This window comes from Jatropha curcas, chromosome 6 (genome assembly GCF_041381405.1).
Source record: "Jatropha curcas cultivar XTBG-Jc1 chromosome 6, XTBG_Jcur_1.0, whole genome shotgun sequence".
In the NCBI taxonomy this organism is placed as follows: domain Eukaryota; kingdom Viridiplantae; phylum Streptophyta; class Magnoliopsida; order Malpighiales; family Euphorbiaceae; genus Jatropha; species Jatropha curcas.
In genome coordinates this window covers 2,726,887-2,754,472 of record NC_143156.1, presented here as the reverse complement: position 1 = coordinate 2,754,472, position 27,586 = coordinate 2,726,887, and the positions used below count along the sequence as shown (strand labels likewise).

At 32.5% G+C, this 27,586-nt stretch overlaps 3 protein-coding genes and 1 pseudogene across 5 annotated transcripts; 2 read left to right on the top strand and 2 right to left on the bottom strand.

Moving 5' to 3' along the window:
- Positions 1–204: 204 nt before the first annotated feature.
- LOC119370211 (protein WHAT'S THIS FACTOR 9, mitochondrial-like) lies at positions 205–3,009 on the bottom strand (annotated as a pseudogene). The gene is made up of 2 exons (XR_016321222.1): positions 1,466–3,009; positions 205–505 (listed from the first exon to the last, which is right to left on the bottom strand). The product of XR_016321222.1 is annotated as a protein WHAT'S THIS FACTOR 9, mitochondrial-like (transcript).
- Positions 3,010–3,487: 478 nt separating this feature from the next.
- Positions 3,488–11,070, top strand: LOC110009047 (uncharacterized). 2 transcript variants are annotated; one of them, XM_089722547.1, is made up of 14 exons: positions 3,488–3,735; positions 3,851–3,940; positions 4,031–4,092; positions 4,441–4,538; positions 4,844–4,897; positions 5,397–5,519; positions 6,233–6,310; positions 7,064–7,149; positions 7,317–7,365; positions 8,191–8,247; positions 8,335–8,465; positions 9,282–9,440; positions 9,999–10,068; positions 10,490–11,070. In XM_089722547.1, the coding sequence occupies exons 1-14, from the start codon at positions 3,488–3,490 to the stop codon at positions 10,922–10,924; spliced, it is 1,740 nt and encodes a 579-aa protein (XP_089578673.1). In that variant the 3' UTR covers positions 10,925–11,070. The 2 variants fall into 2 exon arrangements, with proteins under 2 accessions (XP_089578673.1, XP_089578672.1); XM_089722546.1 differs by having other exon boundaries at positions 4,808–4,897.
- Positions 11,071–16,156: 5,086 nt separating this feature from the next.
- Positions 16,157–21,536, top strand: LOC110009046 (disease resistance-like protein DSC1). Its single transcript, XM_089723344.1, is given in 6 exon segments — positions 16,157–16,701; positions 16,703–16,953; positions 17,231–18,347; positions 18,497–18,781; positions 19,416–20,315; positions 20,646–21,536. Coding segments are annotated over 6 exon segments (3,378 nt in total). The 5' UTR covers positions 16,157–16,377; the 3' UTR covers positions 21,147–21,536.
- Positions 21,537–22,412: 876 nt separating this feature from the next.
- LOC105629644 (uncharacterized protein At5g49945) lies at positions 22,413–26,310 on the bottom strand. Its single transcript, XM_089723131.1, has 3 exons — positions 25,129–26,310; positions 22,974–23,177; positions 22,413–22,887 (listed from the first exon to the last, which is right to left on the bottom strand). The coding sequence occupies exons 1-3, from the start codon at positions 26,149–26,151 to the stop codon at positions 22,657–22,659; spliced, it is 1,458 nt and encodes a 485-aa protein (XP_089579257.1). The 5' UTR covers positions 26,152–26,310; the 3' UTR covers positions 22,413–22,656.
- Positions 26,311–27,586: the final 1,276 nt, after the last annotated feature.

The window sequence follows — 27,586 nt, the reverse complement described above, 5'->3', positions numbered from 1 at the left end:
AAGGACTGCAAAAAATAGCATTCACCTTTGTTTAGTAATTTCAAAGTACCAAGCACAATTCTTAATTAAAATATGCAATTTTGTATATGAACAATATCCATTAACTAAACAAAAGAAATGTATAAAAACTATAACAATGAAGATCCATAAATAAAATTATAGAGAAAATAAAAAAAGGCTCACTTCAAAAATGTAACAGGGAGGTAAAAAAAATGGTAAGATGAAGCATATACCTCTAAAGCAAATAAAGAATATTAATGCCCCTCTCATTTTGCACAAGCATAAAGCCTAATGCACACATTCATTTTGGGTTTTCCAAGTTCTTCAACTAGATATATATACAAACCATGCAATATTCATTCCCAGCTTGTATCTCAATTTGAGCCATACAAAAATTTTTCAGAAGCTCAGTCTCAACAACAAAGATGAACTTCTTCCTGCTCAACACCAAGCTTCTTTGTTTAAAGACTATAAAATCAAAGATTTGGACTTTTACATATGTCAACTGTGCACAGCCATCAAATAAGTAATGAAGTCAGACAAATAAGCTGAAAATCAAGGTACATAATGCAGTTATACAATATATTGAAAAAAGTGGAGGGGCATGATGAACAGTGAAATCCAAAGAGGTCAATTTTTGCAGTAAGATAGGCAAAGAGAGAAATAAGGATTAGCTCTTTATGCTTGGAGAAAATATTTTGAGCTTTCTTTGGGTTTGATTGCTTTCTTTATTTGGCCTCTAGCAACCTTCGCCAACACACTTGAGCCACTGGGAATTTGGGAGACATATGCCAAAAGAGAATACTAGGAACCTCCATGTGATACATAAGTCCACAACTTGATAAAACGAAGAAGCCTAATATACAGACCCACATTTAATCATGTCACTTTTGGAAAAGGAAACACTTCCAAAACGATAGAAAAATTAGACACCACTCAGGTATTCAACTACAACCTGAGCAAGTTAATACTATGATTGTGAGTGTGATGTGATCATAAATTCTTAATGGTTCCATCTAATCAAGAGCTATGTAATAACACCAAAGATTGACAAAAAAGTAACACATGTAGAACTTCATAGTTAATCCGCTGCAATCTTTAAATAGAGGCCAAAAGGTCATAGTGATCCAATTCAAATGTTAGTGAAATCACTCTGCTTCATTATACAAAAAGTCATTAAAAAGCTCATGTTTAACATTTTGACTTTGCACAACAAAAAGCTCTCAAATCTATACCATCTGGAAGAAAACAACTCAAGTTGCTTGTCCATAAGCATTGAAAAACATTGAAACAGCAGAATGTCAATTTATCAAAAATGAAACAGCAGCAGTTGGTTCAACCACATTGAAAAACATCCATAAGCATTCACGGGTAACTAGGAAGCAAACTTATCTCAAAGCCATGGTCCCAGTAGACAGTTTCCAATTAAAACAAATAAAGAATGCAGAGGAAGAAGGGAACTCACCATCCGAAAAGCTGTAACAGGTGGGCATAAAGAACCATAATTCAACAATTTTCCCTCTTTTATTTGATCCATTGGTTATATATCTCATTTCATTCCGTAGCTCAATTTCTTGTTTTCACAGAATTTTGTCAAACTGATTTCAACTTCCAATTGGACCATTTGAAGCAAAATTCCAACGTACTGATATCAACATCTTGCCTCCTGGTTCACATGATACCAATTATCAGTTATCAGCATATCAATTCACGATTCCAATTTCATTGGCTCATCATTTCTGCATCCTCAAATTCAGAATCAGAATGTTCCAAGTCCTGAAATTCATTATCAAAAGAGCCATTTGACTTCGCTTCCTCTTCTTTCTCACTTTTATCTCTCACTATTCTTTCCTACCCTTCATTGATCGATGAGGCAACCGGCCTTTTCGACCAAGAACCTAAAGCTCCACTGATTGATTTAATGGGCCTTTTGTTAGCTTTTTTCATAAGATGAATATACCTAAATCTCATTCCCATCAAAGGATGCTTCACCACTAAAAAATCCTTCCTGTATGACTCTCTAAGCACCACAGTCTGTGTCCTAATCTTATTCGAAACATAAAATATCCCCGGATGATGTACCAAAGCCTTCTTAAATCTATGTCCAAACCCCAAATAGTCTCCCAAAACAAGCAAATTCTCCTTCTCTGTCTTCTTTGACACTAGCAACCACAACAACTCATGTAACACAGCAACAACCCACTTCTCTGCTTGATCCCCGTTTGGGTTTAAATGGAAGGCATTTTCATAAGGTGACATATATGGCAAACCTTGCCAATCAAAAACCCAATCTTTCACTTTATTCTTCAAATCAAACCCGTTAGGATAACTCAAAGGAAACCCAATGCGCTCACCTTTCTTGATATTTTTCATATCCCCATGTGCTACTCTTTTCTCCATTTCAGAGACAGATAACTCATCCCTCCAAGAAACCAACTCTAGGTGAAGCAATTTTTTATCACTAAAACAATCTTGAACTTCACAAACATGAAAATACTCGGGATAATCAGATAAAAGGGAAGTAATATAGTTATGAGGCAAACCCAAATCAAACTTAAATCTGTCGATGACATGCAAAGGCAATCTAGTTATTCTAGTAAGCATTAAAAGCTTAGCTAACCTTTTAACAGCATCATCTCTATATGTCAAAGAATTATGAATAACTTGTTCTTCTTTGTGGATTGAGAGAGCAAAAGGAGTGAGCTTGACATGGACAGGGAGAGAAGGAGAGGGCTGGAATTGAATAAACAGTGATGGATACTTCTGCAAAAATTTGAGAGCTGTCGTTGGGAGATTGAAGTGGGGTTTTAGAAGAGAGAGAGAGGAAAGGGGGAGAGATTTGGAGGGAGAAAAGAGGATTTGATTCTTGATAGAAATGGCTTGTTTAAGGTCTTTTTCTTCAGAGACTGCTGCGTCTAGATATGCATCACGAACCCATTTGATCTTGGCGGCTATGAACGTTCGGTAGTGGTGGAATTGGTGTGTGAATTTGGTGGTGCAGAGATGCATATGAGTCGTTTGTTGCTAGAAGTTGATTGTGCGCTACAGTCGGCAGTGGAGAAATTGATTCCAGTTAAAATTGGCTCTGGTTTACGACACAAGTTTTACTGCCGTTTGTGGCGCCGGTAGTGGTTGTTTCAAAGGTTTTTTGAATGTGAAAGACACTTAATGGCAAAACAGACAGATTAGGCACATTGGACTGTCGTTTAATATTTTTCTATAAACGGCTATCGTCTCAACTGGTTATTCAGCCGCATTTCAAGTTTCAACATTGCACTCTCCTTCACAATGAAGAATGAACTTTCTCACAGAAACGTGCTAAACTGGTCAAATACGACAAAACCGTTCTGGGGAACCCAACCAGCCAATCGATTCACTCTCTCTTCACCATCACCCAACACCACATGCTACCCAATGCCCATTCTCTCCTCAAAAACTCCCTCTAAAAAATTTGCTTTCTTGATAAATTTTCAAATTCACTTAGCCGATGGACAACAACACATTAGAAGTCTCACCTTACGATCTTCTCTTCAAAGCTCTTTCCTTTATTCCAATTCATCACTATCTATTATACCTGTTATTGACACTCTTCTTTTTCCTCTACAACTTCCTTGAGATTCATTTCTTTGACTATTTGTTCACTGGGTTTAGAGGCGATCCTGTGTTACTCACATGCAATTTGTCCTCTGAGCTCTACCAATCTGTTGCTTCCAAGTGTCCGATTATTCATGGAAGGTGAAGTCTTCCATCGTCAAATTCTGTAACTTTTTTGTTTCATTTTTCTGATTTCAATGTTCTTGCTTTGGTATTGTTAATATTGCAACTCAAAGTTTTGCATTTTTTTAAAAAGGTTTTCTCCAACGCCGTGGCTATGTAGTCCTCATCTCCAAACAGCTTTCCTGAGTCTTTTTGGGAATTCTCCTAGTTTTGCCTATACAAGGTTAGTACTTGGTAGCATTGACTTTTTTTCCCTCACATATATCAAGTTTTATTTTATTTCTTGTTTATATTTTAATATGTATATTTTCAGACATATTTTCAAGGCTAAAGATGGAGGAACACTTGCTTTGGACTGGCTAATGTGCTCTGATGGTTAGTTTCAGTTGTAACCCCTTATTCTAGGCCTTAATTTCAATAAAGTTGATGCCATTTACCCTTTAGCTATTAGCCTTTCACTTACATCTCTATCTTTTTCATTTCATATCATATGCTTGCATTTTTAGGAGGATTATGGTTGAAAATAATTAACAATAGAGGGTATGGTCTAGCTTCAGATAAAATAGGTCAATAATTTTCTAATGCTAGATGTCATTTTAAAAACAGCTTCACTTTCTTTTGGTTGAAAATATTACAACAGAAATTGATCTCAAGATGTATGACTTTTGAGTTACATACAAAATTTAAGTATTTGGCTCTGGTTCTTACAACCATGATTTGCAGTTGAAGGTGTTTCCGATAAAAATGATTCCATTCTTCAAGATGATAGAACTCCAATTTTAATAGTGATTCCTGGCTTAACTAGCGACTCTGCTTCTGCTGTGAGTTCCTTCCATTTTCTGTATCCTTTGCAATGTGTTCCTATATTATTACTAATATTATTATTATTATTATTATTATTATTATTATTATTATTTATGCACGCATATTTCAACTGATAAAACCAAACTTCGTGTTCATTTCCCTTATCTCTTGACATAAAACCTGTATAACTTATTAACATGCTCATTCTTTGGTGATATTTTCTCTTTCTTTGTTAACTTCATCTTCCTCTACTTTTAATATCTAATAAAAATGAACTGTATAACAGTATATAAAGCATCTTGCTTTCACAATGGCAAGGCAGGGTTGGAACGTTGTCGTGAGCAATCATCGGGGACTGGGAGGCATATCAATTACTGTGAGTATTATATATTTGCTTACAATTTTTTGATTTCTTATTAAGTAATGCTTTCCTTTTCAATCTCCATGGAGGACTGGTCTCTAGTCTCTATCTCTCTGTTCCTCATATGTATTTCTCATACAGATTCACATTGGTAGAAAGGACATCATACTTTATGATCAGTAATGGCTTTTCATTGGATGCTGTTTGAATTTGTTCATTTAAAAGCATACTTGACTCATAAATTGCCCTTTCTGAATTTCTCTGCTGTGAGGTGATTCTGTGCATGATTATTTTGTTAGGTTATGAAGTTATTCATGAGGGTCTTATCATCATTCTGAGCATATTCATCATTACATATAGTGATAAATTGTCCAACATTTTAAGTAACTTGAACATATTTTTAATTTTAAATTATCATTCATTGTCTGTGTGGTTATACATCCATGCTTGTCTGGATGTTGAGTGGTGTTAATTGTTGACTAGTAAGTTGTCTTGTTGTAAATATTTATGTCAGTCTGATTGCTTCTATAATGCTGGATGGACAGAGGATATTCGGAGTATCATCGATCATATCCATTGTCAATATCCTGAAGCTCCTCTATATGCTGTTGGAACTAGCATTGGTGCCAATATTCTGGTAAGCAAATTACCTGATCTTCCCCCTCCCTACTCAAATTTATTCGTGTAATTTTGAGTATGGAGGCATCAAAGTTTCATTATGTATTTATGTTAATGGACAAATTCTGTTGATGAATTAACTTACCAGTGAGATTGTTATATATTCCATTTCTAAAATTCAGAAAGGTCATAGTGCTTGAATGTATAATGCATTTTTGGACTGTTCTAAATGGTGAAGCTGAAAGCAAACTAAACATTTCATGGATGGACTTATTTAGAACTTATATTTATTAAATCTCTTAGAAATAGACACCAAAAGAAACTTTTTATTTCATTGTAAATTTGTAATGCTTTTTTACACTGTTGTTTTTTCTTCCCTTGATTTACTTCTTTTCCTCCTAATTCAACTATTTACTTGAGACTTGAGTGGGTATGAGGGCAGAATTTTTAACCAAATATAGTGAACTAAAAAAAAATGCTAGAAACCAGATTGCTGTCTTACTTTCTCAATGACAGTAAGTTAAAGAATAGGTAATTCCCATCATTTCTTAAAGTTGAAGAACAGATTGATATAATGTCACTGCTCTGATTGGATTGAAAAGGAAAACTGGACATCGGCCTCCTCATCCTTCTATATAAGTGACTATTATAGTTTTATGTATAACTGGAACTCTGGAGCACTTGATGTGCACATATTTTCATTTTTCTATTATGGTGGAGTACTTCTTGCAGGTTAAATATCTTGGCGAGCATGGGGTTAATATTCCTCTTACTGGCGCTGCTGCTATTTGCTCTCCATGGGACCTTTTGGTTAGTACATTCATATGTGTGATGTTGTCAAATGCCAAATCCCTTTGAATAGGGCTATGTATCACAAAATTTCTTATGCTTTTTGCATTTACGTACTGAATTAGTTTGTGCGATGATATTGGTGCTTTGATATGCACCTCTTAGTTTTTTTAGCTTCTTAAGGGTTCAAATCTCATCTATAGATATGATAAACTCTTTTTATCTCCTAAAAAAAAAAAAAATTGAAGTTATATGATTGAAAGTGTGATGACGTAGTTGGGTTCCAAATTTCCAGTATCCATTTCAGGCAATTGTTAACGTGGATGATAAAAGCTAGTGTTTCATGCAAAGAAAGAAACCTTCTCTCTTTATTTACATTGGTCTCTTACAAATATATGTGTTATCATGAGCGGGTGGTGGGACAACTGCAGCATTTTGAAAAAGTTTAGTCAGATTATATTTGATGAATGAATTAGAAATGCAGCATTTTGCTTCCTTATTGAAATGATCAAATATTCGGTTGTTTTTTTGGGTATCAAAGACAAGATGTCCTTTGATCATTTACAAAGAAAAGAATAAAGTTATAGAATAAAAAGCCAATAAAATATCAATATTTGTGTTTTTATGTTATAAATAATAAAACCTTTCCTGGATATATGCTCCAGGCAAGGTACCTGAACCTGCCATTAACTGCTTTTCCTATTGGAAATTCCATAATTTTAATGTTTATGAGATTAATGTGCTAAAGTGAATATTATATTGGTTGCTTTACAGATATGTGACAGGTTCATCAACCGCAGGCTTGTGCAGAAATTATATGATAGAGTGCTAAGTGTGGGCCTGAAGGCATATGCGCAGTTGTAAGTCTACATTTCTTCTTCCTCTATGTTTCTTGACTCGAATCTCTTATTATTGCTGCTGTATACAATATATAATGATTAAATAAAAAATGTAAAAGATTTCTTATAGACTACGATTTTGCTTTTCTTTTTCTTTTAATTTACATTCAGTCTATACTTTCCTACAGGCATCAATCTGTCTTGACTCGTCTAGTAGATTGGAATGGCATTGAGCTGGTATTTTGCATTTCTTTCTTAAACTCTAGTAATTGTGTTACACACAGCTGAATATTCACTCAGTTCATCTGTTTTCCAAAAACAGCAAACTGTCATGGCAATTAAATAATCTTATGGTACAATTTGAGAAATGACCTTTTCATGGCAATTAAATAAATGGTACAATTTGAGAAATGACCTTTTGGATTTGATCTAATCATTTTTATCCTTTTACAATATTAACAGTAATTATACATCCAAATAAAATGTTAACATATACAGTATTAACAGTTAGTATACATCCAGATACAGTAATAACAGTTAGTATACATCGAAATTGAAAACTGTCTTATCCCAGATATTGTCTGCAATTGGCAACTAATTGTGATGGTCACAAGCTATTTGATCTTGTAAATGGAAGTGTTTGTTTTCCTATTTCCTTCAAATCAAATGTGGCTTGTAGGTTGTAAACGTTCTCTGTAGGATTTGATTGATCAGAGATTCCAGAGGACATATTTACCACTAAATGGCCTCATGGTCTCATTAGAAATTGATCAATTAGTGGAAAATAAGTGTAAGATAGTAGCCTATAGGCAGTATTATGTCTGAAGAAAGCCCACAAAAACAACATATATAAAATTTATTTATTCCACAGCCCAATTGTATGTATACATGACATGTAGTCTCCACATTATAAACAAAGTCCATCATGTACATACTTTTTAACATTCATCTATTTGCTCATGTAAATATAAAAATAATCATTGAGGGGTTCCATGGACCAAGTAAATGGTCTACTTCTATTCTGAATGTTCCTCGACTACATGTGATTTTACCCTTTGACAGTCATGTTCAGTTAGAGACTTCGACAGACATGCAACTCGAGTTCTTGCAAAGTTTGAGGTAAAAGCCATTTTTCTCATTCCCCGAATCAAAGATGGTTGCTTTTCTATATCCCCTGATTGACTAAAGGATTCTGCTGTTTCTCAGACTGTAGATGCATATTACAGGCGTTCTAGTTGTGTGAATTTTATAGGAAATGTATCCTTGCCTCTCCTGTGTGTGAGCGCACTGGATGATCCAGTTTGTACAAGGGAAGCCATCCCATGGGATGAATGTAGGTAAGGAGTAAGAATCCTCTATTTGTGGCATTACTTGAAGGAAACTTGTTTGGTAGTGTTAAAAGTATGCACTAGGCCTAGCATGAGCTGTTAGGCATTAAGTTTTAGCTTTGGCAGCAATGGCTTCTTAATCCTTGGGTGAAATGCACCAAGGCATGAATGCGTTGTTCGTGAACCATAGTTGTGAAGGACAAAAAGACATGCCCAGGAACCTTCTTTCCTAAACTTTTCCTCTATATGGTTACTTGGATTCAGCTACAACTATGGGCATGAATATATGTTCAGGAGTCACGCACTACATTTGACGATTCTCCCACTAATTTGAAGTTCCAAAGTGTCATTTCCATGTCTGAATATCCCTATGTATAAGCTATAATGAAACCATTGAAGCGACTGTATTTCTAACCTTAAATAAGTTTCAACATGTCCAAAAATTTGCTCATTGGTCCAAGTTTTGGCCACCTGACATTATGATGTTGCACCTACTGAGTACTGACCTACACTAGTGCCATCAATCAGACTGGAAGGATGATCTTTTTTTAAACTTTTTGTATACTTGCTGTCAAAACTCTTGGATGTACAAAACGATTTTGATGAGCAAAATGGAACATTAGTATAGCAGATACATTTAAACATCCCAATGGTGAGGCTTGCTTGCTTAAATATGTTAAAAAATTTGAACAATACTAGCACGATGTCAGGCGAAATCAAAGACATCCATATTTTTGTTACTTTACATAGTTTGGTAGTCACTACATTATATTTGCAAAGTTGATACTAGTTTTATGTGAAACTGATACATTTGATTCATTTTAGGGCGAATGAGAACATTATCCTGGCCACCACAAAACATGGAGGACACCTGGCTTATTACGAGGGTATAACTGTAAATAGCTTGTGGCAATTTACAGCTTCTCTCTCTTTCTCGTGTTTTTGCTTCAGGCAAATCCTGTATTCTGCAACATTGAGGGACAGGTTTCCCCTAGTCTTCCTTTTATATTCACATTTTCCTTGCATCATAATAGTTAATACAAATTCTTCTTCCATCACAAAAGAAAAAGTTAAAATAAAGAGAGAACCCATGCCCTGGAGAATCCCATTGTGTGCCTGTTTCTGGATCTTACTAGAGGTGTCATCTTAGGACTGATGTGATGTTTCACGAGGATCTTTGCAATTTGGCCTAATTATTCGGTTGTTTCAAAGGAAGTTTAGTATTTTTTGTGTGGCTTTGTTTAATTTGAGATATATTGGTAAATTATCCCAGAAAAATGATAAAACCAATGGGATAGATAAAAATTAAGAAGCAAATTTCCATGAATTAAGACCTGTCATATTTTCCTAGAACCTAGGTATATCATGCATGTGCAAATGTATTTCAACATGTGTTATTGGCGTGTTGCGCTAGAGACCATTCGTGAGTTTATCTAACTGCGCGGTCATGGTATGATATATGATTCTTTGGATTGTGAAAAACAATTACTGTACGATATGCATGGGAGTCATGGTGTGATATATTTCTTCATTCACTTGCAGGTGGGTGAGAGTCGTTGATGAATTCTTTCATGTCTTGCACTCTAGCCCATTGAGAAACAGAAAAGAGAAGGTACAAAATAGTTTACCAATAGCTTAGAGCTAATATACTAAATAAAAATAGCAGAAGAATACCTGATGAGAATACATGACATGCCTCATATTGCAGTTTTCATATTTTATCTTACGATTTGAACCAAAAACCTGGCACTAGGTCCATTTACCTCCTGAGCTTGACAGAGGCTGAAGTTGCATTAAGGATTTTGTTGAAGCCTAATATTTTATCCGGCTGAATTAATGAAAAGTTGAAACTCTTCCTGAGAAAAGAGCGTGTATATAGTTGCATAAAAGAATCAGGAGCTTGATATTTTAGATCTTTTTTTTTTCTTGGAAAGTTGCATTCAAGATCAAAATGTGAACTTTTGAACTAAAATGGAATTGGCTAGTCCCAGTTGGCTGCAAGTTTAATATTTTTGCTTTGTATTGTCTTGCAGGTGGAAGAGTGTAGCTCGACTTCCATGCCGCAATCTTCAATTGATCAGGGACCATTCTTGAATGTTATGGAAGGTGGAATGGTGACTGCAATGGGCAACATCACAGACAGTGTAGTAGAAGAAACGTGCAATGGAGATGGGGATCATGTTAAGAAGGGAGAAGAAACCATTTCTGACAGAGAGAGGAGTGATAATATGACAGATAAAATACCTCCTATAATTAATGACAAGCAACAATCAGATCAAAATCTCAATGATCTTATAGTTCCTATGAGAAGATACATGGGTCAGCTCTCGAAGCGAAGTGGGATTTCAATCTGGCTGCTTGTATACATTGCAATTGTAACAACTTGGCCGCTGGCAGGCTCAGCTCTTCTTTTGTTCATCAAGAAAAGGTTCAAAAGCATAATTCCAGCAGCATTGCTTAGAAGATAACACACTATCACAATTATGTACTAGATATATTATAGGCATGTTGAGAGATTCCTACCTGATAATTGACAATTGGGTCTAAATATTGATTTATAAGATGTACTATCTTCTTAAGGATAATAAATATGCTAATTGCATCTCATAACAAATCGATGGGAACTTCTTGCCTAATATTAGGAAAACATTTTCCTTAGAAAAAGTTATTTTTTGGGAATAAACGGAGCTTTTTGATAATATAGAATGTAGATATATAATTAACAAAAAATAAGAATCTCAATTTTTTACAATTAAACAAATACAATTAGATGTCATTTAGAAATTTTTTCATCATAAATGTATTGTATCTGCCGCTACTGACTTGACGCAAGCTTTCTAATCAAGACGAGTGATTAAGGTTGGAAGTTAACAATTATATAAATGGCAGATGTTATCTGAGTTTTTTATTGTAAAATTTTATATATATTAAACACTTTCAACGTGGAGAAATTACTTCTATTAAGCAATTCAACGTATAAAAGTTTTATTAAATATTTATCAAATAATTAAAAAAATAAAACAAAAAGATGCATAAAATATTACTTGTCAAATATACATTCACTTGAATCGGTAGAAAATGATTTTTTTTTTTTTTTTTTAACTTTTGAGCTTGATATGGATTGATTCCTTATACGTCGATCTCTTTTTTTGATGCAAGTGTTATTCATTTATGATTTGTTCTTTTATCCTTTTTATTACCTTAAAATCTAATAAGCATTAGGTTCTGGCAATTTATTTAGAAAGAGAGGATATATTACATTGAGTATGGTTTGGTTTTCTCTGTGAAAGAAGGAAATAAAACCACATGAAAAAAAAAAAAGATAAAGAAAAAAATAAATGAGTAATTGAATGTGTGTTAATGTTATTTCAGTCTCATTACAGCCATATTTTGTCGTGGGTCTCTCCAACATATGAGACCCATAACCTTTGACAAAGAAAAAAAAAAAGGAAAACGCTGATAAAATTAGACGCGTTAATAACGCGTCTGGTCGGTGTATGCGTTAATAATGCGTTTGGTCGGTGGACGCGTTAATCAGCCATATTTTGTTATGGATCCCTCTGATATATGGGAACCATATCCTTTGACAAAGAAATAAAAAAGAAAATGTTGATAAAATTGGACGGGTTCTATTAACGCGTCCCCTTCTCCTATAGTGAGCACTTTGAACTTGACTTTAACCTTTTTTCTTTATTTAACCTGTTCTTTTATCCTTTTTATTACCTTACAAGCTAATAAGCATTAGGTTCTGGCAATTTATTTAGAAAGAGGGGATGTATTACATTGAGTATGGTTTGGTTTTCTCTTTGTGAAAGGAGTAAATAAAACCAGATGAAAAAAAAAAGATAAAGAAAAAAATAAATGAGTAATTGAATGTGTGTTAATGTTATTTCGGTCTCATTACAATCATATTTAAAGATCTTTTGATTTATGTTATGTATATAATACTAGTCATATACCCGCACGATGTACGGACTATATAATTTTTTTAATTAAATTGAATGTAATTTTTAATAAAATTATTGTAATTTATATTTGCGTTGCTTTAATGTAAATAATTTGTTTATGTATTTTTGATTAAAAATGAAAAGTAAAATTATAAGCTCTTTTTGAAATTCTCAATTAATGAACTAAAATATTAATTAGCACAATTAACTATTGTGAGTAAATTATTGTAATTCAACCTATATAGTTATTTTTTTTTCTCTTTAAAATTCACATATGTTCAAATTGGATGAGGTATTATAAGAATATTTAATTTTAATGAAATAAATTTTAGTGAATTGAAATCAATATTTTAATTTTATTTGTTAATGTAACTACATTATTCAATTAATTTTTATCAAATATGACTTTATTATAACTCCATTAGTTTTATTTGACAGAAAAAATTATTTTATAAAAAATTTAATAGTTATTAAATGTAAAAAATATTAATTGTAATAAAATCATTCATTAAATTTATTAGTTTGTAACTCCATTATTTAATGAAAAACATTTAATATTATTAATTATATTGAAAAAATAAAATGACACATTATCAGTTTCAAATTCTAATATATTGCTATATAAGTATTTATATCTTAAAAAATTATATATTTCTATAGATAGATAGTACAGAATCCATACAATTAGAGATTCAAAATAATAAAAAAAAATTAAAATTTTTAATAAAGTTTAGCGGTTTAGATGTCAATTCATCCCGAGAGAAAAATGCTAGGGACATTTCCACTAACTAACCCAACAATTAATACCGCTATGAAATGGCATTAAGGATCTATTAGAGTCTTCAATTTCTAGATTTGCATGTTTATTAGGGTTTGAGACAAACAAATCTCATTTAGTCTTTATTGCTCTTTTGTAATTTTCTTTTACACGATGTTCGTTTAAAGATTTCGCAACTATGGATTTTTATTATAAAGTTAATTGACATGATATTGATCGGAATATTTATAACTTTTTTGTCAAAAATATTATCGAGACCTTTCACTCTCCATATTTTCTATATTTTGTAGAAAGATCGATCAGATCATAACTGAATGATGTTAAATTTAAATGTTTGATTAGTAATTTATCAGAAAAAATAAAGTTTTTAGTATTTATGTCTCATCTTTACTTTTTCACATTCACGACGGTATTTTCTCGTCCCAAAAGTTGAAAAAAATTATATTTCTATAGAAAATAAGACATTTTAAAATTATATAATAATATTTATTTGTTTCAAAATATAATTCGTTTTTGTGTGATTATTTTATTCCAAACTATAAGTTATTTCGAGTATTTTAAGGAGTAATAAATGATGTTTTTCTAATGTTATCCTTATAGAATAACTACTTTCATAAGAGTAACTATCGGTATTGAGATAAAGGATAATTTAACCAAATTATCATTGGTTTTGTTTTATTAGGAACATTAATTACTTCCTTAATCATTGTAAAAAAACTTAAATGACTTTTATTTTGGGACAGAGAAAGTAATATTAATTGTCATAATTATGCTATTTTCTCAGAAAATTTTTATGATTATCTTACGATAATTAAACTTTGTTATAATAATTTCTTGGAATTCTATTTTTCTTGGAAAATATTTTTCCATAAAAAATTGAATTTCGGTGAATAAGTTTATCTTACCTCACAATAGTTGAAATACTCAATTTTATTTAAATAATTAGATTTCAGAAAAAAAAAAATAGTAACTCAAACTATTAGCATAAACTTGCAAATTTTACGGTATGAAGGATCTTACATGCGTGAGATAATCCGAGATAATCGCATCGTGCTATTGCTATCAATCCAATACTTAATAGTAACTTATACTCAGGGTATTATTATTTTTTTTTCGGGTATAATCGATCTTCTTGAGTGTAAAAGTCTTTTGTGCTCCCAATAAAGTGCGGAGCACGCTTTTTGAGAATCAAATTTGTATTCTCATTTTTTCGAGGGTTGAAGTCGATTATCACTTTAATCAACACATTGTTAATGATATTTATTTAATAAATTTAATAACGAACAATTAAAGAAAAAAAAGATTATAAATTTCTTTTTTAATAAAAAAATAAAATAGCAATAAGGCTAACCAGATGTATAGTTTAGTTAATTTTTCTTATAACGGTGAGCAGAATGAGTTCGGAGTCTTTACAATTAAAAAATCTTTGCTAATTATTATGAAATTATAAAGATATTTGTACCGTGACTCATGACTGAACGGAGCAAAATTTGTATCATATATAACTAAATAGTGGGCCAAAATAGTGAATATGACATTGTAAAGATAGGTCAACCTGGTTGAAAAGAAACGACGAAAGGAACAATTGAACATATACATAGGAAGGGGACGTAGGAGAGGCACATGCATTTGTCTAATTTAGTCAAAGTTTATATCTTTTTGGTTAAAAATTTATCTCTTTGTTAAAGGCCAAAAAAGAGTATTTGGTAGACCCATTTTTTATCATCTTCCCAACTTCTTTGTAATTTATTGTTTTGTTTTCATTAAAATTATAAGCATTTTTAGGGTTTCTTAGAGGGAAAAAAATGTCATGGTTAATAGAAGAATATAACAAAATAACAATAAAAAGATGTAGCAATATAATAAAAGAGGAGAGAGAGAGAGATGAGAGGAAGAAGATGTAGCTCTAAGATGAGATTTTTTTATAATTTTTCATTGTTTGGGGCATTCAAGAAAATAAGTAAAAAGAAATTATTTTCTTGGTCAAATAAAAATCAAATCATTTTGAAGAAAAATGACTTCTCATTTTTAAGACTTTAAAATATTTTTCTGACATTAATAAATTTATTATAACTTTATAATTTTTAATTTATTAACCATCGGTAGCTATTACTATCACTTACCATTCACCACCAATTCATACCATCGTCCACTATCATCGGTCAATGACATATTTCATAATTTACTTTTTTCTGTATTCTTCTCATATTTAACAATAAAATTTTTAAAATACGAAATTTCTATTACTGTTATTAATATTTTTACGGTCTTATGAGTTAAAATTTTAATATTTTTAACTAATTTTTAATATTACAACCAAACAACGAAAAAAAAATCATTTGAAAAATATTTTTCAAGAAAAAACATCATGTCTTCCGAAAATAAATGTAACCTAAGTCGTTACGTCTTTTCTTCCTCCTTCCATGTATAAGTATAAAATATTTCTTTCAATTTTCTTTTTTGACTATTGCAATAATGGGGTTCATATTGTGTCTTTCTTTCCCCTTTTCCTCCCTCTTTCCATGAATAAATACAAAAATAGTCACTATATTTTTTTTGCCTATTAAAATTATGGGACCCATAAGTATATATATTAATTATTAATTTGTTAAAGTAAATTTATATAATAAGTTACCTATCATACAATTTATCATTTCAAATGATAGTTTTAACATGTATAATGGGCAGTAATTATATTTTGATTATCAAAACATTAACGATATTAACGATGAATCCTTTGATTTTTGAGTAACTAAATAGATTAATTAATAATATAATATTTTTGATGATTGAAATATTTCTTGAAATTTTCAATTATGACCAGGAGTCACGTAATTATCTAATTGTGATTTAAAAAAATTATTAAATTATAATTGTCAGGTCAATTTTTCTCGGTATTTAGACTTGATCAGTAATTGGATTCAATTGAAATAACTTTTACAAGTGAGCTATTAACTGTAATTATACAAATCGAGCAAAGCTCTGCTTCCACGCACTAAAATGTCTCTCTTTGCTATGCTCTCGCATCGCTTCACTTTTCTCTCTATCCCACTTCCACTCGCTCACTTTGTTAAAGTTTCTTTGAAGTTTCTGTGATGATGACTCTCAAATCTCAATGGTTTAGCTTTATATATACTCTTCTACGTTTTATAAAACTCGCCTTTTATTGCTTCTTGTATCATTTGAATTTTCCGCTATGGGTTCTTTTTTCTCTTCTTCTGCTTCGACCTCTTCCCAGCGAACCCCTTCTTTTATCATTAATTCTATTGCTGCTTCTTCTCCTTCGTCAACCTCTTCCCAGCAAAACCCTTCCGAGCCAAATAACCGCGAAGTTTTTATTAATTTCAGAGGCAAAGACATCCGCGACGGTTTTCTCTCCTTTCTCTTTGAATCTTTGAAGGAAAAAGGAATCGATACCTTCAAGGATGAAAACCTTAAAAAAGGAACTGAAATAACACCAGCCCTCAAGCAAACAATTCAAGAATCATGTATTTCAATTGTCATATTCTCCAAAAACTATGAAATTTTCTCCATGGTGCTTGGACGAGCTTGTTGTGATAAATGAATGCAGAGAAAAGTCGGGGCAAATAGTTTTGCCAGTTTTTTACCGTGTAGATCCAACTGACGTTCAAGCGCTGAGAGGCCCTTTCGCAAGTGCACTTGCTAGGCTTTTAAAAGATCCCAGCGATAGTTCACACAACCTGGGTGGATGGTGCCATGCTTTGAAGACAATCAGCAACGACTTAAGTGCTTTTGTTTCGAATGAGATCAAGTAAAGCTATCATTTTTCCCTGTTTACTTTTCCATGTCTTTTTATTTTCTATTCATCAATAATAGATCAATCTTGCGCACAGAATAGATGGCTTTTAGTCGCGATATCTACTCCTTTGAACTCTCACTTATTTTTATTTTCTTGTTAAAATTCTGTTTCATTTTCTCCTATTCCTTCAATCATGGTATTTACCCACCCAGTTTTTCCAAACACTTAATTGATTGTATTCTAGAATATATAAGTTTTGGCTTACTTTTTATCTTTCATATGTGATCAGAAATGACCAAATGCTAGTTCAAAGAATCGTCAATCGTGTTTCAGAAATATTAAGTCATATGCCATCAAATGCTAGTTACCATGACAAGTTAGTTGGAATCGATTCGCGTGTCGAGGAAGTAATATCGTTATTGGATATTGATGTAAATGACAGAAATTGGATAATAGGAATTTGGGGAATGGCTGGTATTGGAAAGACAACTCTTGCCGGTATAGTGTTTTCCCAAATCAAGGCTAAATTTGATGCCCACTGCTTTGTTTCAAATGTCAAGGAACAGATAAGGAAGGAAACAGCAATTGTTTTACGGGATAAAATCATTGGTTCACTATTGGGGGACGAAAATTTGAAAATAGGCACGCCTCTTTTAGTTTTAGATGGTTGGATTATGAGAAGGCTACAACGAAAAAAAGTTCTTATTGTTTTTGATGACGTTGATGATTCAAACGATTTAGATCTTCTAGCTGGAAACTGTAGTTTGTACCGTAAGGGAAGTAGAATCATTATAACTAGTACAGATAGACAAGTACTTAAAAATGTTTGTCACAAAGAACATATTTATCAGGTTGAGGGATTAATTGATAAGGAAGCTCTTCAACTCTTTAGCTTGCACGCTTTCAAACAAAATGAACCGAAAGAAGGATACGTGGAGCTATCCGAGCAGGTGATAAGTTATGCTCAAGGCAATCCATTAGCACTGAAAGTTTTAGGCTCTAGCCTTTATGGCAAGGAGAAAGAGTACTGGGAGAGCCAGTTGCTCAAATTGAATAGCATCCCGAACAAGAGAATTCAAGATGTTCTAAAACTAGGCTATGATGGGTTAGATAGAAATGAGCAGAGCATATTTCTGGATATTGCATGTTTCTTTCGACGAGCATTTGCCCTGTTAAAAAAAAATAAGCTTGAAAAAATAATGGAAAGTTTTGGTTTCTTTGCGAGTTGTGGAATAAGGAGTCTCATTGATAAATCTCTCCTAACCATTTTAGGAAGCTATGTAACAATGCATAACTTACTGCAACAAATGGGAAAGGAGATTGTGAATGAGGAATGCAAACAGCCTGGAGGACGCAGTAGGTTGTGGAATCGTGAGGACATTTCTCATGTATTCAAAACAAATACAGTAAGGAGCAAAATTTGCTACATTTTTCTTTTGTTTTTCTTTTTATATTTGAACAATTGAAATTTGAACTTACCGCTCCACATAATTAGCTTTTATTTTTAAATATTTTATATTCAATTACCTATTTTCATTTGTTGTTAATTTATCAGGGAACTGATAAGATTGAGTGCATTTCGTTTGAGATGTTGAATGCTGGAGCTTTTGAGATAAGTTCCAAAATTTTCATGAAGATGCCTAATCTTAAATTCCTCAGTATCTATGACTCTGAATTGATTTTGCCTGATGGCCTTGATTTTCTTCCGGAACAGCTGAGATATTTATCTTGGCATCGTTACCCTTTGAAATCGTTGCCGTTGAAGTTTTGCCCAAATAACCTTGTACAACTTCACCTGCCTGAAAGCCAACTCAAACAACTGTGGGATGGAGATAATAAGGTATATTTCCTAAACTTTAATATTTGTATTTGGTGTAAATGAACTTATAACATAATAAGATGTAGTTTGATATTAACTTATACTTAGCTGAGTTAAAATTTATAAAAATGGTTTGATGAGAGTGGCGGATCATGAAAGAATATCATAAAAAGAAATAATATGTTCTAATCATTTAAGTAATGCTTATTCTTAAATGCATTTCTAAGGAAATAGATTTTAAAATTTTCTTAATGAATCATTTACAAATGTTTTATGTCCAATATATTTTTTACAAATTGGTCTTTATATAGTTAAAGGTCAAATCATTGAATTAAACGAGACTTTTTAATTTCGTCTTAAATTCTAAATATTAGTGATGAGTAATAAAAATTTTGATCAACCAATATATGATTAGTCTAAATTAGAGAAATTCAAATGTTAAGAATATACTTTGACTTATTTAAAAAACAGATGATGTGTTAATTAATCTTCATACTTTAAATTGGCTTATTTTAATTTTGGTATTTGTACAGACAATTATATTAAAATACAATTTTTAGAATTTATTTTTTGTATTATTATTTTTTGGATAAATAACGAATATATGTAAAACATGCAATTTTAATAATTCATATTCTTACTCTTTTTATTACAGCCTTTTAAAAGTTTGGAAGTTATGAACCTCCAGAGCTCTCTGTCTTTATTGAGAATTTCGGACTCGTTTCAAGCCCCAAACCTTGAGGAATTACGTTTGTCAAGTTGTAGCAGTTTAATTGAGATTCCTTCATCTCTTAAATATTCAACCAAGCTTGTTCGGCTACACTTAGACTACTGTGTAAGTATTCGCAGTTTGCCAAGCTTCCTTCAGTTAGAAAATCTTGAGATTCTTGATCTTCGAGGTTGCAGTAAACTTGACGAATGTCCTGAGCTTCCTTGCAATTTAAGGGATTTAAATTTAAGTGAAACTGCAATAAAACAATTGCCTTCATCAATTGGACATTGCTCTCAACTTGTTGAATTATCGTTAAGTGAGTGTACAGAGCTTGAAAATCTTCCAAACTGCATTGGCCAGTTACAATCTCTGAAGAAACTTGACGCAACAGGAAGTGGCATAAATTTTAATGGATGTAAAGGTTTGACGGTATGGCCTTTGTTGTCCGGTTTGAATAGCCTACAGAAGCTTTATCTAGGTAACTGTGGCACATCAGAAATTCCGGAGAGTATTGGATCATTAGTTTCATTGAAAGAGTTATATTTAGACGGAAACGATTTCGAAAGCATTCCTGCAAACATCAAACAACTCTCTAACTTGGACATTCTTATGCTGCATGATTGCAAGAGGCTTAGATATTTGCCAGAGCTTCCAGGCACAAGGTCATTTTCTGCATTAAATTGCACCTCTTTAGAATTTGTATCATTTTCGTCCTTTTCCAAAGCAAAAAGAGGAGATGCCCGTCGGTACACTAATCTTAATTTTGGTAACTGCATCAAATTGGGTGATAATGTACGTCTTCAAATTACGGAAGCTCTGTTCTCAGCACAACAAGGCCAGAACGTATGTTTCCTTTCTCTAATATTAAATTAATAAAGAAGTCCTTATTTAAAAAAAATGTTAATTAAGATTTTGGATGATAAACATCAATGGATTATTTTCCTAACTTGTGAATTTCATAATTAATTTGTGCTTTGACAAGGGAAGAGAGATAAACATAATATATCATCTTACCATAAAAAAAATATCACAAAAAGATTTCAATAGTTATTATAAGTGTTTTTTAAAATTTGTGTTTAAATTATCCATTTACTCATTCATCAGCTATTTAAATTCAACTCTATCGTTAATTAATTATGATATTCTTTAACAAAATATATTTTCATGGAGCAGGACTATCGATTATGTATCCCTGGGGTGGAAGTGCCGCAAAGTATGAAATATCGAACAAGTGGGTCTCATCTTTCAGTTCAGTTGGAAAGGCCTGATTGTATGTTGGGTTTTTATTTTTCTGCTGTTATTGATTTCCAAGATTTTGATATATATGAAATTTCGGGTTGTGGGATCTTCCAAGATAAATCTGGAAAGACGTATGAGTATGACTTTGACTTTAATTCTATATATTTTGGGCGGTTTAAGTTAGATTCAAAACATGTGTTCCTTGGGTATCAAACTTTTGAGCATGAAATGAATTTCACTCGAGTCTCATTCCAGCTTAATCAACGTGAATATTTAAGGGATGAGAGGGTGATCAATTGTGGCATTCATCCTATATATCGGGAAGAATACAGGAAAGCGGAAAGAAGGAATAAAAGAAGGAAAGAATCGGACAAGGATATAGTACAGGCGGCAAACACTGAATTATGGGAGAAGAATTCAAGACAAAGACTCTGATTAATGTCAATTAGTATGGCAAATGGAAATTGACAATAGGTAAAGAAATTTCTAGTTTCTGTGTGTTTTACTTTGGGATTTTGGTTGACTTCGGTTTTCAATCACAGCATCACAGCAGTGAAGAGAATCAGTTTATTATTGGCTGTTACTTGGGTATTAGCACTCGTAATAGCTAATCTATTTCTAAGTTTCTGCAGTTGTACGTTGGCATTGTATCTTAAGGGCTTGTTGCAGTTGGTGGAAGATCTTTAATCATGTTTGTAGTTATCCTAAATGCTTGTAATTATTTGCTAGTTTGGAGTTTTGGAGGGAAGTATAGATTGATCTTTAAAAGATGTTTGCTTCGTTTCAATTGATCTTTAAAACAAATTTTTTAAATTGGTTCAATTATATCAGCAACTCACATAAATATTTTCTTTGGATCTGTGATGCTATATCACCCTATAAAAAAAAAAAAAAAAAAAACCTATCAAGTCTATTGTTTTTCTTTCTTTTTATTTATTTATTTATTATGAGTTTCAATACATAGAATAAGATTATGAACTATATAATATAATACCCTCTTTAATTCATTAAATTATAAAAAATTTTATAATAAGATTGATAAAATCGTACTTGATTAACATTTTTATGAAATTTTAAAAATATTTTTACATCTAAAAATATTTCTTATTTAGAAACTATTTTCATTTATGAGTCACTTTTTATAATTTCAAGTGATTTCACATGAAACTATGGAGTGCATCATTTCCATATGCACAAAGCATGTTAAATAATTCCTTTTATGCTCTGTATACAAGTTGAAACTTAATTATTGGAAATATGGAATTATTAATGAGTTCATTCTAATTACCCATATTAATATGAGGGTTAAAAATACTTATCACCAAGAGCATAATTCACAATAAATGAAATTATTCATGAAACTAGCAAATAAAGTGCTGCTCGTGAAATATGAAAGGAGATTAATTTTGAATTCCAGTGAATACTTGCAAACCACTAATTGATGTTCGATCTCTAAATTGAATAGCATAGCAATTAAACTCGGTCCAATCTTTTACTAAAAGGATTGAGCTGAATTACATCCAAATCCAAATCTTAGAAGGCCTAATCTCAGATGAGAATTGAAGACCTAATCAATCGAATGATAAATATCACACACTTGGCCATAATCACTATCCCCAAACAACCATTAAGGAAAACGTTTTAGCTATTATAAATTAGACCCCCAAAGCGGAAAATGGCTCCACCTACTCCAAAACCAGATAAAAGAATGTCGTCTAAGAAAAAATTTATGTTTCCAAGTGTTGCATTTTCATACATTCAAAACTCTCAAAGATGGGAAATGTAGACTATGCTAAATTAATCAAAACAGTAGCTAAAAGTACACTTCTTGAGATCATAGAACTGAGATACCTATGGAAGCCAAAGAAACAGGTAAAATATGATTGGATTGAGGGAAGAATGTAAAAAAGTAACTTCCTGAATGCCCAATTAGAGGATTTAATATCTAGTGAGCTCGGGTCATCTTTACTTTTGGCATAGCTTTCTTCATCTGACGGGCACGCTCTTTTGCCTCTCTCTTGCGAATAGCTTCTGCACTGAGCTTTGCTTCAGCCTCCTCTTGCATCTTCTTCCTCTCTGCCTTCTTTCTCTGCAAGGCTTCTTGTCTTGCACCCTGAAGTTCTTTGTATGCCTCCTGGGCAGCTTTCACTCTAGCTGCCTCTGTTTTCGATCGAGCCTGCAGAAGGCAAAGCAAAGTTTCAAGACCATTGAATTTTGCAAATTATCATGTTGAAAAAGGCAAGTATAACATGACCCACCCACCTGTGAACTCAACTTGTAGCGCCCAATTAGATCAATGTAATAAGGAATAAGCGCAACCAATCTAGTCATATCAGCCATGTTATTGGCATTAGGAAGTGCAAACTTAAACAACAGCATCTTCTTGTGCACTCCAAGGTGTTGATCAGAAAAATGCATGGAGATGAAACCCTTGCCATATTTCTCAAAAGCTTTTTCACCAAAAACCTGCAGAATTTCAAATTCACTTCATATTGTAAGTTCATTAAAGCAACATAATAAACATCATTCTGACCATGAGTTAAATTGCATGGGAAGTCCTATGATGAACTTAGGCAGGAGAAGGTAATGAAAATAACTCTGTATCATGTCACATAAACCTAAAATAAGAAACCATATATTAGTCAATGATACTAATAATGGCAATAGGAATGGAACCAGCTAACAAGATAATTATACAGGTTTCCCACATTAAAACCAACAATAAGTCCTGTCAAATATACAGCTCAGTCCTAACTTTCGACAAACTAGGACAAATAAGTTCTCTGGCAACAACATTCATCTAAATGTTGATATAAGAAGCTCACATTTAGAAAAATGCTACATGCTCCTGTTTTTTTCTTAATAAGAAAAAGCAAATCATGGCGTAGTCTATATCAAAATTGTGTATTGCATTTATTTTGTTGTGGAAAGCAGATGGTGCATGTTAGGTTCAAGAATGACTCAATCTTTTGGTTTATTAGGTCAGAAACTGAGGATGGAACAACAAACAAATTCAAGCCAGTCACAGTGTAAGAGAACAGTAAACTATAGCTCTATTTTGTCCTCTAGTCTCTCTTTACTCTGGAGATCATCACAACAACTCAATACTAGGATGCAAAATAAAAGTCCATTCCATCTTTGTAAAGCATAGATCTAATTAACCACTGTAGTTCTATCAACCATAATTACTCCAAATACGGGACCAAGATATGTGTGGCTCTTCATGCTCGGTCACTGAACCACTAACACAATTCCACTTATAAAAGAAGTTACAATATTGATTGGCAGGAGAAAATGACAAAAATGTGGAGGTTATATTCTAATCAACTTTTCAGTCCTTCCCAAACTTATGGCACACAAACAGATTTCTATTCACTTCCCAAAGTCCAGTTACCTAGGGCCTCTCAAAACAAAACATTCTATGACATCTAAAGATGTAAGTAATTTTTTCATTGTCAAAGCCATGCATGAATTCTGTTTAACTCCCTGCATGTATCAACAACAAGCCAAGACGATCCTAGCAAAATAACTGAAAAAAGGGGAGGCAATGCTAAATAATCATTTTTGATAAGCAAGCACTTTGTCAAAGAAGAAATAGTTCCTAATCACAAAGGTTCCAGGGCCTTTCCATAGAATATAAGAAGATACTAATTGCAAAGAAAGTGGAATTTTCCACAATAATAGCAAAGCACTCCATGCTAGATTCATAAACAATGCTCTACATTAATCAACAAGGTGCGCCTAGCATAAACATTAAAAAAAAGGAATGAGACAGCTTCACTGGATAATAAGCATACAATCACCTTAGCTCTTATATACAATGTTATCTAATCAAAATAGCCACAAAACTAAGTCATTCTTATTAAATTTCAAATTCTATGGCATTCCCCGTTCAGGACCACAGTTTCCAGGAAACACATGGCGTCTCTCTCCTGTAAGCCAAACTTGCCTAGCAAAGATAGTGCATGTAATCCAAGACAAGACTCCTATGGCATTACTGAGGATCTAATAGAAGAGATATTCAATAGAACCTCAAATACAAATTTATTTCGCTCTAAAATATAATGGCTAACAAGATGATCAGTAATTAGACATAATCATTTCAAACAACAAGATATTAAGTGGTCAAGATAAAAAGTATAACTAAAACACTCAAAAGAAACTAGAAACTGAAGTATGGACTATGGAGTATTAAACTTTGAAACTGAGCTACAAAAAGAGTGGAAAACAAACCCCACCCAGTGAAAGCATAATCAAGCTATAAACCATATATAAGATACTAACCCATAAAATAGGACATCAAACCAAAAAGAATAGACCAGACCAGGCTACAGATAAAAGCATCAAAATACATTACCAAAAAAAAATATATATATATTCAACTATGCAAAAGATGAGATCAATTTAATAATCTAACCTGCTCAAGCACAACTTCAGTGATCAAATCCCCAGCAACCTCCTTAGACTCTGCAATAACTCCCAACTCCTCAGACACCCATTTCCTCCCACTAGGTGGTTGTGCAAGAAGCCCCGCGAATCTCTGCAAATCCCTCACTTCCTTTTGCATCCCTTTGGCTGCCTTCTTCTTTGCCAGCGCGAAAACCACGTGATCCATTGCATCATCATTCATATACACTTCAAAAGTAATCTCATCCTTGCAAGGCACGATCATATTATAAACCCTGGAAATCAAATCGTGCCTGCTCTTCAACTCCATTGTAGCCAGTAATCCTTGACAGTACCTTCGACCACTAGCATAAAATTTAAAAATATTTTGCCCTTCTTTCAACAGTAGTGGTGAATCGTCACCTTCTCCTACTCCTAACAGACTAAAATTCTTCTCAAATATCGAATCTTTAGTAGCAAATTTCGCTGCCCAAGATAGTGCCAAGTTCTCATTTTCGCGTTTACCAGTAAAGTAATTGATAATAAACATTATCAAGAAAGAAACGCACACAATCTCCACTGTATAGGATTGCTTCTTAGTTGATATCGGTTTCGGTTTCGGATCCATGCTTTGATTATCAGTCGGAGTGGTAGATTCGGTAGTTTTAGAGGTTTCGAGTGGCGGTTGTTGAACAGGTAGACCTTCGAATTCATCTTCATCCCAGTAATCAAAGGTGGTTGTTGATGCTGGAGATGAGGGTTTTGGAGGATCCGATTCTGGATTCGACGAGGGAGTATCCGGATTGGAATTCGGGTTCGGTTCAGAGTTTTCTGATATGGGATCTGGTATTGGTGTTGATGGTGAGTCGGAGCGAGTTAATTTAAGATCGGTAAGTTTAAATGAAACAGGGTCTATTGTTTCCTCAACGACCTCCTCTTCCTCGGCTTCGAAACCCTCAAAGTGGGAATCGGCGACGGCATAAGAGTGAGAGAGAACGAGAAATAAGAGAGAAAAGAGTGAGAGGAACCGCAAAAGGGAAGCGGATCGAGCCATTGCGGTGGACAAGGCTCCCTCTTTAGAGAGATGAAAAATGTAATATTTGGGGTGAGCTTTCTAGAGAGATAATAAGGTCGTAGCAGACGGTTGTTGGGACGGTGGAGAGAGAGTCATTGATGACGGAAGAAACGAAGGAACTGATCGTTGATGATTGGCAGAGATAAAGAGTACATTAGATGCATGCAACTGCTACTTGTACGTTGGTGACGTGGACTGGACAAAGTTCGAAAAGTTTTAATTTCTTGAGATGCAAATTCTTTTTGTTTTTTTCATTAAGGAATTTTGAGGAAAGATTAATTCTAAAAAATTTAAAATTAATTAAAAATAAAAACATAAGTCTAGAATATGTTTTATGTACATTTTATATTTAATACATTACCATTTTATTACATTTTTGAAGATATAGATAGACAAAGATATCAAAAAGAGTATAAGTTTGCAAAAAAAAAAAAAAAAGATTAAGATTGAAAAGTAATAAAAAAATTCTATTTTTTTCAAGTTTTAATATTTTTGTTCCTTCAAATTTATCTTTCAAGATTTATCACCTTTTAACCTATTAAAAGTTGGGAAGAACATTGATTTTTTTTTTTTCTTTTTGAGTTTCATTATTTTATTTAGGTTATTTTATAATAATTACTGGTCACCTTTCCTTACTTTTTGAGTATAGTAAAAAATCAAAAGATCGTCCAATTTTTTTTCAATTAAATGGTTAATTATCATTTCAATTTGAATCATCTCACTAATTTAAAATATTATTATATTTTTAGATTTTAGTATTATAATTGGTTCATAAATTTCATATTATAGACAAAACATAATAAATAATTATACAAAAAGAAAAATTAAATCATGACTGCCGTGAAATGTACATAAAAAGAAAAAAAAAGCTAGTAATATAATAAATGTAACAATACCATATTTATATAAACACACCCATTTTGTTAGTTTAATAAAATCCAATTTTATACTAGTTTGAGAAATTTGTAAATCATTATTTACATTTTTATTTTAAAATACTTTCAAATCACTATTGTCCAAGTGTTTGGGGATTTTGTTTTAACTTATTAACAATTTATTAGAACTCCGACTTATTTATTTAGAAGTTAAAATTTGTTGGGATGAAAAATTTCTCGTTTAGTAAACTATAACATTATTTTTCATTTTTTAACCGTTTAATAATACAGATTATGAATTGAAATTCATCATTGAGAGTTTAATCTAAATATATCTAACAATCATAACAAAGGCAAGTAATTTTTTACTTATCGGGATCGAATTTGTGTTCACGTCCTCGCGAAGATTGGGTCGCAAGTAATTTTAACTTAGCTTGATAGGTTCCTATCCATTTGATTCCCCTTTCACAACAAGTTCCCTCCAACTTTCTTGGTACGTCTCCTTCGCCTAGAAGGCCTAAACTACTTCGCTTACAATG

Bases quoted from the DNA above. Each gene is read 5' to 3' on its own strand.
- LOC110009047 (XM_089722546.1), top strand. From the start codon at position 3,488: ATGGACAACAACACATTAGAAGTCTCACCTTACGATCTTCTCTTCAAA. The intron at 3,736-3,850 runs GTGAAGTCTTCC...TTTTTTAAAAAG, and splicing joins TGTCCGATTATTCATGGAAG to GTTTTCTCCAACGCCGTGGC. The intron at 3,941-4,030 runs GTTAGTACTTGG...GTATATTTTCAG, and splicing joins CCTAGTTTTGCCTATACAAG to ACATATTTTCAAGGCTAAAG.
- LOC105629644 (XM_089723131.1), bottom strand. From the start codon at position 26,151: ATGGCTCGATCCGCTTCCCTTTTGCGGTTCCTCTCACTCTTTTCTCTC. The intron at 23,178-25,128 runs GTTAGATTATTA...GAAATTCTGCAG, and splicing joins CTGAAGTTGTGCTTGAGCAG to GTTTTTGGTGAAAAAGCTTT. The intron at 22,888-22,973 runs GTGGGTGGGTCA...TGCCTTCTGCAG, and splicing joins GCTACAAGTTGAGTTCACAG to GCTCGATCGAAAACAGAGGC.